This window comes from Aethalodelphis obliquidens, unplaced genomic scaffold, assembly GCF_003676395.1.
Source record: "Aethalodelphis obliquidens isolate GAN/ISIS:26980383/991018 unplaced genomic scaffold, ASM367639v1 scaffold43, whole genome shotgun sequence".
NCBI lineage: Eukaryota > Metazoa > Chordata > Mammalia > Artiodactyla > Delphinidae > Aethalodelphis > Aethalodelphis obliquidens.
The window spans coordinates 14,511,741-14,527,343 of record NW_020837987.1 but is presented as its reverse complement, the minus strand read 5'-3'; the positions used below and the strand labels follow the sequence as shown (position 1 = coordinate 14,527,343).

General features: G+C 47.4%; 1 protein-coding gene and 1 non-coding gene across 13 annotated transcripts in view; both read left to right on the top strand.

The window, feature by feature from the left end:
• Positions 1–15,603, top strand: part of VRK3 (VRK serine/threonine kinase 3) — a 44,668-nt gene that overhangs the window by 1,773 nt on the left and 27,292 nt on the right. The window contains exons 1-6 of one of the 12 annotated variants that reach the window (XM_027080310.1): positions 102–116; positions 1,611–1,673; positions 5,297–5,475; positions 6,695–6,831; positions 11,759–11,872; positions 13,275–13,469. In XM_027080310.1, coding sequence (XP_026936111.1) covers positions 6,696–6,831; positions 11,759–11,872; positions 13,275–13,469 — 445 coding nt within the window. In that variant the 5' untranslated portion in view covers positions 102–116; positions 1,611–1,673; positions 5,297–5,475; position 6,695. The other 11 variants (XM_027080309.1, XM_027080314.1, XM_027080312.1 and 8 more) reach the window with 11 other exon arrangements.
• Positions 6,418–6,491, top strand: TRNAG-UCC (transfer RNA glycine (anticodon UCC)). The gene has a single exon. It is a non-coding gene; the product is annotated as a tRNA-Gly (tRNA).

Here is a 15,603-nt window from a genome sequence, read left to right as displayed (position 1 = left end):
CCGCGGGCAAGCCGGAGGTCTGCGTAGGCTGCGCGGCCGCAGTCCTTCCGCGAGGGAGAGGGTGCGCGCGCAGCGCCTTCCGCCCAAGCGGAAGTTTTCGCGGGGCAACTGAGAAGGTGAGTCACGGTTCCCCTGGCGGGTTCGAGGGTCTGGCTGCAAATATGTGTCTCCCCACTCCGCTCACCAAATCTAGAGGTGAGGGGAAGGAGAAGCGGAGCAGGGGGAGGTCTCCTGATACCCTAGCCAGAGTTCGGTCGTGGTGCCTGTGACGTGAGCGCGACTCTTTGTGGGAGGCGGAGCCCCTGGGAGCGGGCGTCGGGGGTCGGGATGAAAGAAGCTTCTGGTCTCCGAAATAACCTGCCGGCTCCAAGTGTCCCCAGCTTCTTCGGGCTCTTGGTGATAGGCGTGGCTACGACGGAGACGGGCGGAACTAATGGGGAGTTCGACAGACGCCCCGCCGTGGTACTACGTCATCCCTGGTTTCCGTGGAGGACGGGGCCGAGGCGAATCCCGTCACCTAGGTGATTAGCCCTCCTGCCCTAAGTTAGAGTCTAATCTTTAGCTCTTCCAGGAGGGGCACAGTATTTAACACATAGCAGATGTTCAGTAAATGTTTGTTGAGTAAGTAAAGAAAATGGGTGAATGAATGATAAAGACTGGCCTGAGTGTTGGAGCCTTGGCTCTGAGTCCTGAGCTAGCCATATGACCTTGGACCGGTGACTTCAACACTGAGACTTCCTTGTTTCTTCCATACATATTTATTGAGAGTTTAGTATAGCTGTACTTCCCCGTGACGTATTAAACAGTTGCTTGCTTATTTATTAAACTTGTCTTCCCCCACTAGAATGAGCTTTGTCGGGTCAGGAGCCTTGTTTGTTTCCTTTGCTGCTGTATCCCCAGTAGTAGGCACATATTAGGAGTTCAGTGAATAATTTTTGTTTGTTTGTTTTTTTGCGCTACGCGGGCCTCTCACTGTTGTGGCCTCTCCCGTTGCGGAGCACAGGCTCTGGACGCACAGGCTCAGCGGCCATGGCTCACGGGCCCAGCCACTCCGCAGCATGTGGGACCCTGCATCGGCAGGCGGACTCTCAACCACTGCGCCACCAGGGAAGCCCAGTGAATAATTATTGAGCGAATGAATGAATGAACAAACTTAGCACATGTTGGCTGCATAGCCAATGCTCAATAAATATTAACCATTATCTTTTTAAAAAATAAATATTTATTTGCCTGCGTTGGGTCTTCGTTGCTGCGCGCAGGCTTTCTCTGTGGCGAGCAGGGGCTACTCTTCTTTGAGGTGCGCGGGCTTCTCATTGGGTGGCTTCTTTTGTTGCGGATCAGAGGCTCTAGGCGCGCGGGCTTCAGTAGTTGTGGCACGTGGGCTCAGTAGTTGTGGTTTGTGGGCTCTAGAGCGCAGTCTCAGTAGTTGCAGCGCATGGGCTTAGTTGCTCTGTGGCATGTGGGATCTTCCCGGACCAGGGCTCGAACCCATGTCCCCTGCATTGGCAGGCGGATTCTTAACCACTGCGCCACCAGGGAAGTCCCAACCATTATCTTTTACTTATGTGCAGCAAACCTGAGTCAGCCTCTCCACCTCTTTTCACTTACAGGACACAGTTAAGATGGAGTTTCCAGCCCAGTGAGTCTGAGGGCCAGACCGTGACCCCATAAAGGTACCATCCCCTGGGACGTATGCCCCTTAAGTCCTATTCCCCACCAACAGCCTGCTCCTGCTGCATCTCCCGTGTGTTACTGCTCGCAGACTTCACTCCCAGGAGAAAGGTTATCAGCGGCGTGGCAGTGGTCCAGGCGCTTAACCATTCCTAAAAGCCGTCTTTATCCGACGGCACTTGGCACCTGGGGAAATTCCACTGAAACCGCCTCAAATTTTCAAACTTTTATTTACATAAGTAACCTAGCACAGTCTTGAGTGTATTAGTCAGACTAGGCTAGACCATGCTGCAGTAACAATTGACCCCCAAATCTCAGTAGCTTAACCCAGACACCAGTTTCTCACTAATACAAAGTCTGGAGCAACTCTCCAGGGTAGCTGTCCTCTAGACAGTTTTGATCTTGTGGCTCCAACATCACACGAGGGTTTCTGGTTTGTCATGGCCTGAAGGGAGAAGTGATGGTGACTCTTCTAGCTTAAAAAAATGCTCACCAGTATTTATATCTTCGAAAAGCTAGAGATGTCCATTTAAATGTTATTACCAGGAAAGCAAATGATTAAGTCACACAACCAATCAGGATTACAACCTTCTTAGAGGCTAAAGAACACTTGGCGGCAGTTTTGAAATCATATGTCGTACACAACTTGTGTAAAATAACAGAAAGGCAGTTTTATGCCACAGCGTGGTTTGTGCTCTTCTGCAGGCCAAGGGGAAGAGGAACCCTTTTGTCCTCCGGTTGAGATTTCTTTCATGGGCTGTTTGGACGGCCTGTGTGTTTCAAGGGCAAGCACTGGAATTCCATGAGTTAGCACCAAGAGGAAATGGAGAGACCTGAGAGGCTCAGAACTTAGGATATGGAAAGAGAAAAGGGAGGAATAGAAACATTAACAAATGGAAGATGATAAGTGGGATACAGGGCATGATAGGGTAATAACAACCACTAACATAAAAGGCTTTCTGTGGGCCGGGCCCCTGTTCTTAGCAATTGATAGAAATGTATTGCAACATGCCCAGCAAGGAGCACATCTGGAATTCAAATCCAGGCAGCCTGGGACCAGAGCCTGTGATTTTAAGGACTCTACTGTTTGCATTCTCAACAGAAACCAGTCTTTACAGTGAATAAAGGAAAAGGTTTTAATTAGACTGAGCCAGACACAGAAAGATAAATATGGCATGATCTGACATATATGTGGAATCTAAAAAAAAATTGTCAAACTCATAGTAACAGTGAGTGGAACGGTGCTTACCAGAGGCTGTGGGGGAAAAGAGATATTGATCAAAGGGTATAAACTTCCCATTATAAGATGAATAAATTCTGGAGACCTAATGTATAGCATGGCAGCTATAGTAAATAATAACTAATTGTATACTTGAAATTTGCTGAGAGAGTAGATCTCAAGTGTCCTTACCACACACGCACGCGCACACACACACACACACACAAATTGGAACTATAAGAGGTGATGGATATGTTAATTAGTTTGATTGTGGTGATCGTTTCATAATGTATACTGTTAACCAGACTTTCAGAAACGGAGACTGACTGAAATAAAGAGGGATTTATTTGGGGTTTGTTAGGACTGCAGCCCAGGAGACCCAGATTCAAGAAGTACTTGAGGGCATCCTAATAAAGAAATACATATATACGTATTACAATTAAAAAAAAAAAGAAGAAGCAACTTGAATTGTGTTCCACTGGACTACAAATGAAGGAAGCTTCTAAAGGCAAAAACTGCAAAGCCACAATTAGTTACATTAGTTGTTTATCAAGAATTATAATTAGATGATACAGCCACTATGGAGAACAGCATGGAGGTTCCTTAAAAAACTAAAAACAGAACTACCATACGACCCAGCAATCCCACTACTGGGCAAACCTGAGAAAACCATAATTCAAAAAGAGTCATGTACCACAATGTTCATTGCAGCACTATTTACAATAGCCAGAAATGAAATGGAAGCAACCTAAATGCCCATCGACAGGTGAATGGATAAAGAAGATGTGGCACATATATGCAATGGAATATTACTCAGCCATAAAAAGAAACAAAACTGAGTTATTTGTAGTGAGGTGGATGGACCTAGAGTCTGTCATACAGAGTGAAGTAAGTCAGAAAGAGAAAAACAAATACTGTCTGCTAACGCATATATATGGAATCTAAAAAAAAAAAATGGTTCTGAAGGGGCAGGACAGGAATAAAGATGCAGACGTAGAGAATGAAATTGAGGACACGGGGAGTGGGAAGGGTAAGCTGGGATGAAGAGAGTGGCATGGACATTTATACACTACCAAATCTAAAATAGATAGGTAGTGGGAAGCAGCCACATAGCACAGGGATACCAGCTTTGTGATCACCTAGAGAGGTGGGATAGGGAGGGTGGGAGGGAGACGCAAGAGGGAGGAGATACGGGGATATATGTATATGTATAGCTGATTCACTTTGTTATAAAGCAGAAACTAACACACCACTGTAAAGCAATTATACCCCAATAAAGATGTGAAAAAAAAAATCAAGCTGGCAAGAAGTAGGGTGTTGGTGAAGCAAGGATTGGTTGGGGTCAGAATGGTTGCATCTATACGAGGGGGAGCAGCCCTGAGACACAAGGTTCCAGGAAGCAGATGTTGTTTTAAAAATGGCTGGTGTCCTTGGGTTAGGTATAGTTCACAGAAAGTTCAAGTTCTCAGTGTTGCAGGAAAGTCCTGAGACCAGATCCTCAGTGGCTGCCCAGTTCCATTTTTGTATGTCTGAACTATGATCACTCCATTATAATTTTAATGTGTCATATATATATATGGCACATTAGAATTATTTGTATATATATACATACACACATATATAAACAAGTTGTACACTTTAAACGTAGACAGTTGTTATTTGTCAAAGATAAATAAGTGAAAGTAAAAAGAAAAGAACTTTGTCTTGCAAGGCAAAATGAAGTCACGAGCACAAGTTTATTTTGACTTCTATTTTGATATCCCAGCTTATAACTGGGACTGTACACTGAATCTTAGAATAAAAAACAAATAAAATAATTTTGCTTTTTTCTTTTGCTATTTAAAGTATATTCATTGGAAATGCCTATTGCACTGTCATCCCTGTTGAGTTTCTCTGCTTCATTTATGAACTAGTTTCATCCTGCTCTTATGGGCTAAGTTGTATCCCACAAAAATTCATATTTTTAGGAAACTCTAACCCTGAGTATCTCAGAATGCATCTGTATTTGGAGATAGGGCCTTTAAAGAGGTAATTAAAGCGAGGTCTTTAGGGTGGGCCTGCTGTGGTCTGAACATTTGTGTCCCTCCGCAAAATTCATATGTTGAAATGAAATGCCCAATGTGACGGTATTAGGAGGTGGGGCCTTTGGGATGTGGGTAGGTCGTAAGGGTGGAGCTCTCATGAATGGGATTAGTGCCCTTATAAAAGAGACCCAGAGAGCTCCCCAGCCCCTTCCTCCATGTGAGGACACAGGGTGAAATTGTCAGTCTGTAGCCCAGAAGAGGGCCTTTACCATAACCCAGCCACGGTGGCACCTTGATCTTGGACATCCCGGTCTCCAGAACTGTGAGAAATAAATTTCTGTTGATTGTAAGCCACCCAGTAGTCTGTGATATTTTATTGTAGCCACTCAAACAGACTACGATAGGCCCTAATCCAATAAGAAGAGGGGATTAGAACACAGATAGAGGGACAACCGTGTGAGGACACAGTGAGAAGGCAGCCATCTGCAAGTCAAGGACAGAGGCCTCAGAAGAAGCCAAACTTGCTGATACCTCGATCCCGGACTTCTAGCCTCCAAAATTGTGAGAAAATAAATTCCTGTTGTTTAAGCCACCTAGTCCATGGTATTGAGTTGTGGCTGCCCAAGCAAATGAACACACCTGCTGTATCCTCATTTGTCGTAGGCTCTATGTGTGATTTTGCCTTTGATTTTTTAAAGTATTAGGAAGTATTGCAGAAATACACAAGGCTTAGAGGATAACGTAGTGAACACCCGTTACCCCTCTAAGTTAGTCAGGATAGGGTAGGATGTGCTGCAGTAACAAGTAAACCCTGAAATCTTAGTGGCTTAATACAATGTAAGTTTATTTGCCCATCATGAGATTGCGACATGGACCAGGCAGCCCTGCTTCATCTTGTACCTATGCCATCTGGAGTATGGACCATCTGGGCCATCCCTGCAGAGGATGGGTGGACAGAGGAGGTACTTGGGCTCTTAACTGCCTCAGCCGGGAAGTGACTTCCATTCACACCCCATTGGCCAGAAGTAGCCAAAACTAGTGGCCCCAATCTCACTGCAGAGGATCCTGGGAAGTGAAGGGGAGGATGTGGATATCTGGTGAGCACTAATGGTCTCTACCTTCCCCATAACATGGTTCAAGAAATGAGCATCACAATTACAGCTGAAGACCCTCAATGCTTCCGTGATTGGAGCAGTTCTGCAGAACTTTTATTGACCTCAAGCCATTCTCATATCTTTTGTGAGCGCTGCAGTTTCACTCTGCATTTGTTCTGCTTTGTACCTGCCCTGGGCCATTAGGGAGAGACAGGTGGCTAGAGGCTGGACACGGGGCGAGAACTCACTTTCCCGCCCCCCCTTGGCCACACCATGCGGCACGCGGGATCTTAGTTCCCTGACCAGGGATCAGACCCGTGCCCCCTGCAGTGGAAGTGCAGAGTCTTAACCTCTGGACTGCCAGGAAGTCCCTGAGAACTCATTTTACAAGTGGCCACTTTCTGGGAATTCCCTGGTGGTCCAGTGGTTAGGATGCTGCACTTCCACTGCAGGGGGGCACAGGTTCGATCCCTGGCCAGGGAACTAAGATCGCACATGCCGTGCAGTGCAGCCAAAAAAGAAAAAAAAAAAGAAGTGGCCACTTTCTGAGAGAGGGTATTCCAGGTATGATAACTTTTCTTCTTTCTGTAATCTCATCATCATGGGGAACTCAGGTGACTACTCGTCGGCAGTGGATTAAGTTTTCTTCCAGCTTCCTGTCCCCCGACCCCACTTCTGTTTTCTAGCATGATCTCCTGTCCAGACTGTGGCAAAGATGTTGAAGCAACTTTCAAATTCTGCCCCTACTGCGGAAAACCTCTGCCTTCAGAGGAGCACGAGGGGTCCCAGACCTTTGTCAAGCCGTCTATGTCATCCTCCCAAGGTAAGAACCGGGGCTTTATGCTTCTCCCTTTAGGAGGGGTGATGTGTGTGCGTGCGTGTGTGCATTTGGGAAGGAAGGACAGACACCTTTGCAGTCTGCCTGACCCTGCATGGATACCGGAGAAGCCCAGAGCTCAGGCTCTCCCTATACAGAGTTTCTTGGCGTTTTATCGGGCTCGTGGCTCTGAAGTTGACAACTCATGCATTTCTGTCTCCAGCTTGGACTCTTCCCCTGAAATCTACATTCATGTATATCAGACTCCCTGCTTGACATCTATTGGATGTCCCATAAGTGTCTCCGCGTGCCCAGAACTAAGCTCCTGATATGACTGCCACCCCCCACCTGCCCCTTCCATAGACTATCCCATCGAGGTAACAGCAGTTCAGCTTATTCAGCTTCTCAGACCATGGAGTCATCCTCAAGTCCTCTTTCTCTCCCACCCCATGACTGCAGCCCTCCAGCAGATCTCATCATCTCTCCCTTTAAAAGTCAATGCCAAGGACTTCCCTGATGGCACAGTGGTTAAGAATCCACCTGCCAATGCAGGGGACACAGGTTTGATCCCTGGTCCGGGAAGATCCCACATGCCACGGAGCAACTAAGCCCGTGTGCCACAACTACTGAGCCTGCGCTCTAGAGCCCACAAGCCACAACTCCTGAGACCATGTGCCACAACTACTGAAGGCTTTGCGCCTAGAGCCCCGTGCTCTGCAACAAGAGAAGCCAGTGCAATGAGAAGCCCGTGCACCACAATGAAGAGTAGCCCCCACTCGCCTCAACTAGAGAAAGCCTGTGAGCAGCAACGAAGACCCAATGCAGCCAAAAATAAATAAGTAAATTTATTTTTTAAAAAACTCAATGCTGAATTGGACCACTTCCTGCCACCACCCTGATCCATCTCACCCTCACCTCACCAATATTGTAGAAGCTTTCTTCCCCTGGTCTCCCTGCTTCTTCTCTGTTCCCTGCAGCTCTCTTCAAGTGGCAGCCTGATGGACCCTGTTAAAACAAAGTCAGACCCTGTCATTCCCCTGCTCACTACCTTCCCAGGTTAAGCCTGACATGATCAGGTCCCTGTTGTCTCTCAGAGCTCATCTCCTAACCCTGGACCTCTAAGCTGTTGCACTTGCTGTTCTCTCTCTCTGGGTGGTTCTTCCCTCATCTGGTGCATGACCCCCTCTCTCACTTTCTTCAGGTCTTTATGCAATTGTTGCCTGCTCAGAGAGGCCTTCCCTGACACCTCTAATTAAATTGCATCCTCCTACATGTGACAGCCCCTGTCCCCTGCCCCTGCTTTATCTTGCCTTTCAGTACTTGTAAGTATCAACTGGATTAAATATATTATTTTACTCATTTATATTGCTCCTCATCTTGAAGCTCTGTAAGGATAGGAGTTTATTGTGGTTTGTCAGCTCTGTTGTTTGCACAGCATCCAGGACTGTGCCTGATACAGAGTTGGGTGCTGAGAAATCTTATTGATTGGTTGACTGAATGAATGAAATATCAGCAGTAGGTCCCAGCCAATGGAAAGCTCAAGCACAGATCCTACATTGGTAAATCAAAGTGGATTTGCTTATCTGAAGGCCACAGAAGGAAGTTGGCATACGTGGCAGAAAGTTCAGCAACGTTCGTTTTATCATTTAGGAGTGTGTTTGGCTGCAAGTAACAGAAAACACTACTTCAAGAGTTTAAACAAATGAGGTTTGTTTTTCTTTCTAACAAAAAGTCTGGAGGGGACAGTCCAGTGTACGGATGGTGTCCCCATGATGCCGTAAGGGACCCAGGCTCCTCCTGTCTTTCTCCTCATCCTTAGTGTATGGTTTTGGTTCCCATTCTCATTTTATATTGGAGTAGAGTTGATTTACAATGTTGTGTTAGTTTCAGGTGTACAGCAAAGTAATTCAGTTATACATATATATATCCATTCTTTTTCAGATTCTTTTCCCATATAGGTTATTACAGAATATTGAATAGCATTCCCTGTGCTGTACAGTAGGTCCTTGTTAATTATCTATTTTATATATAGTGATGTGTATGTTAATCCCAAACTCCTAATTTATCCCTCCCCGACACATTTCCCCTTTGGTAACCGTAAGTTTGTTTTTGAAGACTGTGAGTCTGTTTCTGTTTTGTAAATAAGTTCATTTGTATCATGTTTTTATATATATTTATTTATTTATTTTTGGCTGTGTTGGGTCTTCGTTGCTGCACACGGGCTTTCTCTAGTTGCGGTGAGTGGGGGCTACTCTTCCTGTGGTGTGCGGGCTTCTCATTGGCTTGTCTTGTGGAGCTCGGGCTCTAGGCGTGCAGGCTTCGGTAGTTGTGGCACACGGCTCAGTAGTTGTGGCTCGCGGGCTCTAGAGCGCAGGCTCAGTAGTTGTGGCACACGGGCTTAGTTGCTCCGCGGCATGTGGGATCTTCCCGGACCAGGGCTTGAACCCGTGTCCCCTGCATTGGCAGGTGGATTCTTAACCACTGCACCGCCAGGGAAGTCCTGTATCATTTTTTTTTTAGATTCCACATGTGTGATATCACATGATATTTGTTTTTCTCTGTCTGACTTACTTCATTTAGTATGATAATCTCTAGGTCCATCCATCAGAGCCTGAGTCCTTAACCCCAGCCTTCGCTAATGCCAGCCTTGGGCCTCACTCATTGTTCATTCACCCAGTCATCAGGCAACAAACATACTTGGACTGCCTATTGTGTACTTAGGTGCTGTGTTTGTGCCCAGGGATGTAGTAACAGGTGAGATGGACCTGGTTTCTGCTCTCTCAGAGATTTTGGTGGCTGGTAAGGCAAACAGACATTGAATAAACAATTATTAGTTGAGTGCATGATAACAGAAGGGCAATGGATGGACCACAGAACACACATAAGGGAGATGTGTTTCTGGGAGGGTCAGGGAAGGCCTCCCTAGGTGGGTAATGTTTGAGCCGAGATCTAGGGATGATAAGAGTTAGCCAAGTGAAGACTGGGGGCAAGGTGAGGGGGTCGGAACAGGAATTCAGGCATCGAGGCATGGTATGGGGAAGAGCCATACATGTTGGAGAAGTAAAGAAGGACAGCTGTACTGGGGGCAGACACGTGGGGCCTTGTAGACCATGGGTAAGGAGTTTAGTAATCACTGATGTGGTGAGGAGCCGTGGAAGAACTTCCGCCAAATGGGAAACACAGTGTGATTTGCATTTTGAAGAGACCTCTCTGAATGCTACGTGTGGAAAGTAGATTGGAGGCATGGAAACCAGTTAGGAGGCCATTCCAGGAGTCCAGAGACCAAGTATGCTGGCTGAGGTAATGTCAACTGAAAGAAGACTTCTGGTTTTAGTAGTACGGCAGACTAGATGATAAGGAAAAGTCCCTTATGGCTCAGCACAGCACAAAATGCTGGATAAAATATAAAGAATATCTTTATATTCATAGGGCTGAATGGTAGGAAAGTAAGGTAATTACATGGAAGTGAGCAATAAGATAACACAGGGACTTCCCTGGTGGTCTAGTGGTTAACAATCCGTCTTGCAATGCAGGGGACGCTGGTTCGATCCCTGGTCAGGGAACTAAGATCCCACATGCCATGGGGCAACTAAGCCCACGCACCCCAACGATAGAGCCCATGTGCTCTGGAGCCCTCACGCACGACTAGAGAGCCCGCTTGCTCTGGAGCCCATGCGTCACAACTAGAGAGAAGCCCGCGCACTGCAACAAAAGATCCTGCTTGCCACAACTAAGACCCGATGCAGGCAATAAATAGATAGGGAGGGAGGGAGGGAGAGAGAGACAGAGACAGAGAAAGGAAAGAAAGAAGGAAGGAAAGAAAGAAAAGGAAGAAAGGAAGGAAGAAAGAAAATGAAGAAAGAATGAAAAGAAAAAGAAAGAAAAGAAGGAAGGAAGGAAGGAAGAAAAGAAAAAATAAAAGAAAGAAAACACAGACCCACAGGGCTGAGCAAACGCTATAGGGGGTATTGGTCCTGGGCTGTGTGCTGGTCATTATGGGGTACAGGAGACAAAGCATAGGGCCTAAGCAGCACAGGGGTGAGATTGGAAACCTCCTCTAAAATCTGGGACTTTTCAGTGGTAAAAAAAATTGCTCCACAGAGAAAATATGTGGAGACATTTGTCTGTCTCAGCCTTGATTGTGAGTGAAAAATGTCCTCTCTGAGAACTCCTAACCAAGAACTCACATCCTTAACCAGTTTGGGGCCAGAATTCATACTGATCTGTGTGGCCCCCAAAAAATACAAGCAGAAAAGTTAGTATAAAGTGATGAGTGGTGGGTGCCCTCCGCCCCAGCAGAGCCAAATCTTTTCTTGTGGAACATCTTTTAAAGACAGACCTTAGACTTCCAACAGGCACATCAGCTCCCAACCAATTAACAAAGATACCAGGAAACAAGCCACTGCCAGGAGAAACACAAACTATAGAATCAGACCTGCAATGACCAGAGACCTTGGAATTAACAGACGAGAATATGTACAAAGCACATTTATTATGTTTACAGAAATAAAAGAAGTAATTGAAGGTACAGTGAAGGAACGAAAGCTAGTTAGGATTGATTAGGCAGATTTTAAAAGAACCAAATAAAATCTCTGATGATAAAAATAAATATCATCATGGCAATCAGAAACTCATTGGATGGTTTAAACTCCAGACTAGACACTCTGAAGGAGAACAGTGAACTGGAAGACAGATCTGAAGAAATTACCTAAAGGAGACCACACTGTGATAAAGTGCTTGAGGATATAAAAGAGAGGCTAAGCCTCTCTTAGGAAAGAATAACTAAAACAAAGGAAAGTTTGTTTAGATTATTTAGGTGATAGTAGTAAAACTTGGCTGTGAGGGTCAAAGGGAAGAGAGTGTTGAATATGACCTCAGGTTTCTGGTTTAATGGTTCCTGGAAAGGACTTCTGTAACTCCAGTCTGCATTCAGTCTTCCTTTCTCTAGGCTCAAAGAAAAGGAGGAACACCAGTTCTGAAATATCTCCCAAGAAAGTGAAATGGCCCAGCTGCGCTTCCTCTCCCCCATCATCCCTTCTCTCAGAAGGTGAGAGTTCTGAATCTGAAGATACCTTCAGTACCTGTGAGAAACCCAAAGATGAGAGTTATGCTCAATATGGGGTAAAGGAGGGTCATCTGACAATGTTTGAGGCATCATGCCTCTGCTCAGGCATCACATACGCCTGCTTGGACCCTCCTCCCAGGATCCTCCCCCACCTTCCAGCCCACAGGCTCCCCCTCCAGTCCATCCCTACATGGCCAGAGGTGACCTCACCCGTCCCTGCTCACAGCCCCCTACCGTCCCCATCGCCCCACTGTCTGGGCTCTTCAGCCTGACCTCTGAGACGATGGTCTGGTTCCTCCTTTAGCTCTCACCACAATCCTGTACACAGAAAACTCACTTTTGGAAATACTTTTTAGGGTTTTCAGCTTCTGGTCTTGGCTAAGTCTGTTCCTTCAGCCCTAGGGCCTCTCCTCTTTCCAGCACTCAGGGTCAGATCTCTAGGAAGCCTTTCCTGAATGCCATAGGCTGGATCAAGTCCACCTCATCTCCCTCCATAGCCTCTCTGTCCTCTTTGTCTGGGCTCCCACAGTGCCAGTGATGTCCTCATTTGAGTTCATGTCTCCTCCAGGCTCTATGTCCCTTTCTGCCTCGCTTGCTGGACTGAGAGTCCCTCGTGGACAGGGACCGGGTGGACTCATTTGTGTATTCCCTGTGCCAGCCAGTGAGCAGGGAAGGGTGAGGACCATATGCCCGTCTCCTTCCCACTGGGTCTTCGGATCTCAAGTCACAGCCCTTCGGTGTCTCCTCTTTCTCCCTTGTTATCTCTGGGCCCCACGGCCTCATCCCATCTGTGCCTTGGGTGGATGGCGGCTGGGAGGAGTGAAGCAGGGAATATCTTTTCCTGTGTCCCTATCTCACCACACCGCCCGCATTGTCTTGCCAGTCTAGGAGCCCCTCAAAGGCACGGCCTCAGTCTAACAAATGTCTTGTCCCTCTTCATGCTCAGCACAAAACCAGGTCCTGTTTTAGGATGTTTTGGGTTGAATGTCTGGAATGGTTTTTTTTTCCTCCCTGGCAAACTTCTACTCGTCCAATAGGACCCAACTCAAATGTCCCCTCCTCCATGAAGCCTCCCCTGACTTCTGCAGGCACTGTCAGTCTCTTTCTCATATTCCTCTGTACTGCCCTGTCTCAGACTCAGTTCTGACCAGCTGTGTCCAGGTCAGTCTCCCCCACCAAATTAGAGGCTCCCAAGGGAAGGGTCCAGATCCAACTCACGTCCGGGTCCCCAGCTTCAGCACACAGGATCCATGGAAGGTCTGAGGAAGCTTTTGTTGAATGGACAAATGAATAAATGAACAGTATTATGAGCGCCGTCTGATTACCCACCCAACTTTTCTCTCCCGGATGCCGCCTTTTCTTTATTCTCACCATCCTCCTGCAGGGTGCTGGAGCAGATCCCCAACCTCCCAGAGCAGCCCTCAGACAACCAGGCAGAGCCCTCAGGCACTGAAGCGGAGCCGGGTGACCACCTCGCTCAAGGCTTTGCCAGAGAGGACGGTGCTGATAGACAAGAGTGGGCAGCACTGGAAGCTGAGCTGCCTCCAGAGCAGGGATGGCCAGGGCATTCTCTATGAAGGTACACTCTGTCCACAGGTGGGCAGGTGCTGGGCTGGGCTGGGCTGGGTCGGGCCATCTTGGAGCCAAGGCAAAGGGGAGGGAACCACTTTCTGAGAATGGAGATGGAGCCGTATCCCAGCTGCAGACCTGCCTCGAGGCAGCTTTCTCTTAGAGCTGGGACTGCAAACCTATGCACCTACGGCAGCTGGGAAGGTAGAGTAAATGAGTGCAGGAGGCTGGGAGTCAGGCGATTGGGAGTGGTGGGGACTGTGGCCAACCAAAGCGCATGTGCCCTGGATAAAGAGGACACTCTTCTCCACCGCCACCTACTGTTGTCACGTGGGAGTGCAGGCCCAGTGTGGCCGGAAGATAAGGACAGTGATCACTGTCTGTCTGTCCTGCAGAGATAGGATGGACCCTCCCTCCAAATTTGGTTTGAATGTTGAGACCGATGAGGATATGAAAGGTTTACTGCTTGTGTAATTGAGATCTCTGGTGGGGGTAGAAGCTCTGTGAGAACAAGGAAGAGCACCTAGCCCCGGTTTTTACTGTGGTTAAGGGGCAGGGCTGGGGTGAGGGTTCTGCCCAGGCCAGGGCCTCATGTGGTTTGAATCTCTGCCATCACCAAAAGAGGGAGCTCCAGGCTTTCTTATCAGTGGGACGGGAAGAAGCAGGGCTGGGCTTTAAAGTTAAACCAAACAACAGTTAAACAAAAAATGCAGCAAGACAACTTGTTACAATGAAGGAAAAGATAACTGCACTGGAAATGTTAGTATTAATCAACCTAGCATTAACTGAGTGCTTACTCCAGGCCAGGCCTTGTTCTAAGCACTTTATGTGGTTTTATGAGGTTTTTTTGCATTTTTAAAAATTGAGATAAAATTCATATAAGATTCACCATTTTAAAGTCTACAGTTCAGTGGGTTTTAGTAGATTCACGATGGTGCGCATCCGTCACCACCATCTAGTTCCAGAGTATTTCTGTCACCCCAAGAGGAAACCCTGTACCTTTACCAGTTACTCTCCTCCTCCCCCCCCAGCCCCTGGCAACCACTAATCTACTTTATGTCTCTGGATTTGCCTATTCTGGACATTTCAGGTAAATGGAGCGATACTCTCTGTGGCCTTTTTTGTCTGGCTTCTTCCCCTCAGCACGATGCTTTCAAGGTCCAACTATGTTGTCGCCTTTGTCAGAACTTCCTTCTGTTTTATGGCCGAGTAAGATTGCAGGGTGTGTATATATCACATCTGGTTGATCCATTTATCCGTTGGTGGATGTTTGGACTGTGTCCACTTCGGGCCATGATGAATAATGCTGCTGTGATCGTGCGTGTACAGGTTTTCACGTGGACATATGTTTGCTTTATACTTCTTAACCCGTTTAATTCTCACGACAGCCTCATGGCGTCAGCAAGGTCATTATCCCCATTTTCTAGATAAGGAAAATGAAGCCCAGGGGTGTTAATGACTAGACAGAGATCTGGCTCCAGAGAGCTTCCAAGCTTGCAGGAAAAGCCAGAGATCGGGATTTTGAGAGGAAATCTCTGATTTGGAAGCCCCGACCGGCCAGACACGGGTGCCAGCAATTTCGAGCCTCAGGTTGGCCATCCTGCCTTAGAGCCTGGGCAGGAGGGCAGGGCAGCCACATTTGAGACAGACCCAGGTGGGGACTTCCTGGTGGTCCAGTGGCTTCCACTGCAGAGGACCTGGGTTCGATCCCTGGTCAGGGAGGTAAGATCCCACGTGCCGTGCGGTAAGGCCAAAAAAAAGAAAAAACGGACCCAGGTGGAGTCGTGACTGGGCTCTGGCACACTGAGTGAGCCTGGGCGAGCAGCTCTGCCTTGATGTCCCAGTTGGGAAAGTGAGAGGTGGTGTCCTGCCCACCTCCTGGGGCTGTTGGTCCCAAATGGTGAGAAGGGACAGAGGCAATGAGCTTGGAAAACGGTAAAGGGATCTTCTCAGGCGGAGGTAGGTAGCATTAGTCATGGAGGGACAGAGGGTGAGGGAGGGAGAGAGGAGAGCATAAAGGGACACTAGGGAGCGCTCACTCCATGCCAGGCACTGTTCTGGGGCCCATTTAATGCTCCCAGCCACGCTAGGAGGGAGACACTCATGTTACTTCATCTTACAGCTGGAGCACAGAGAGGGGAAGC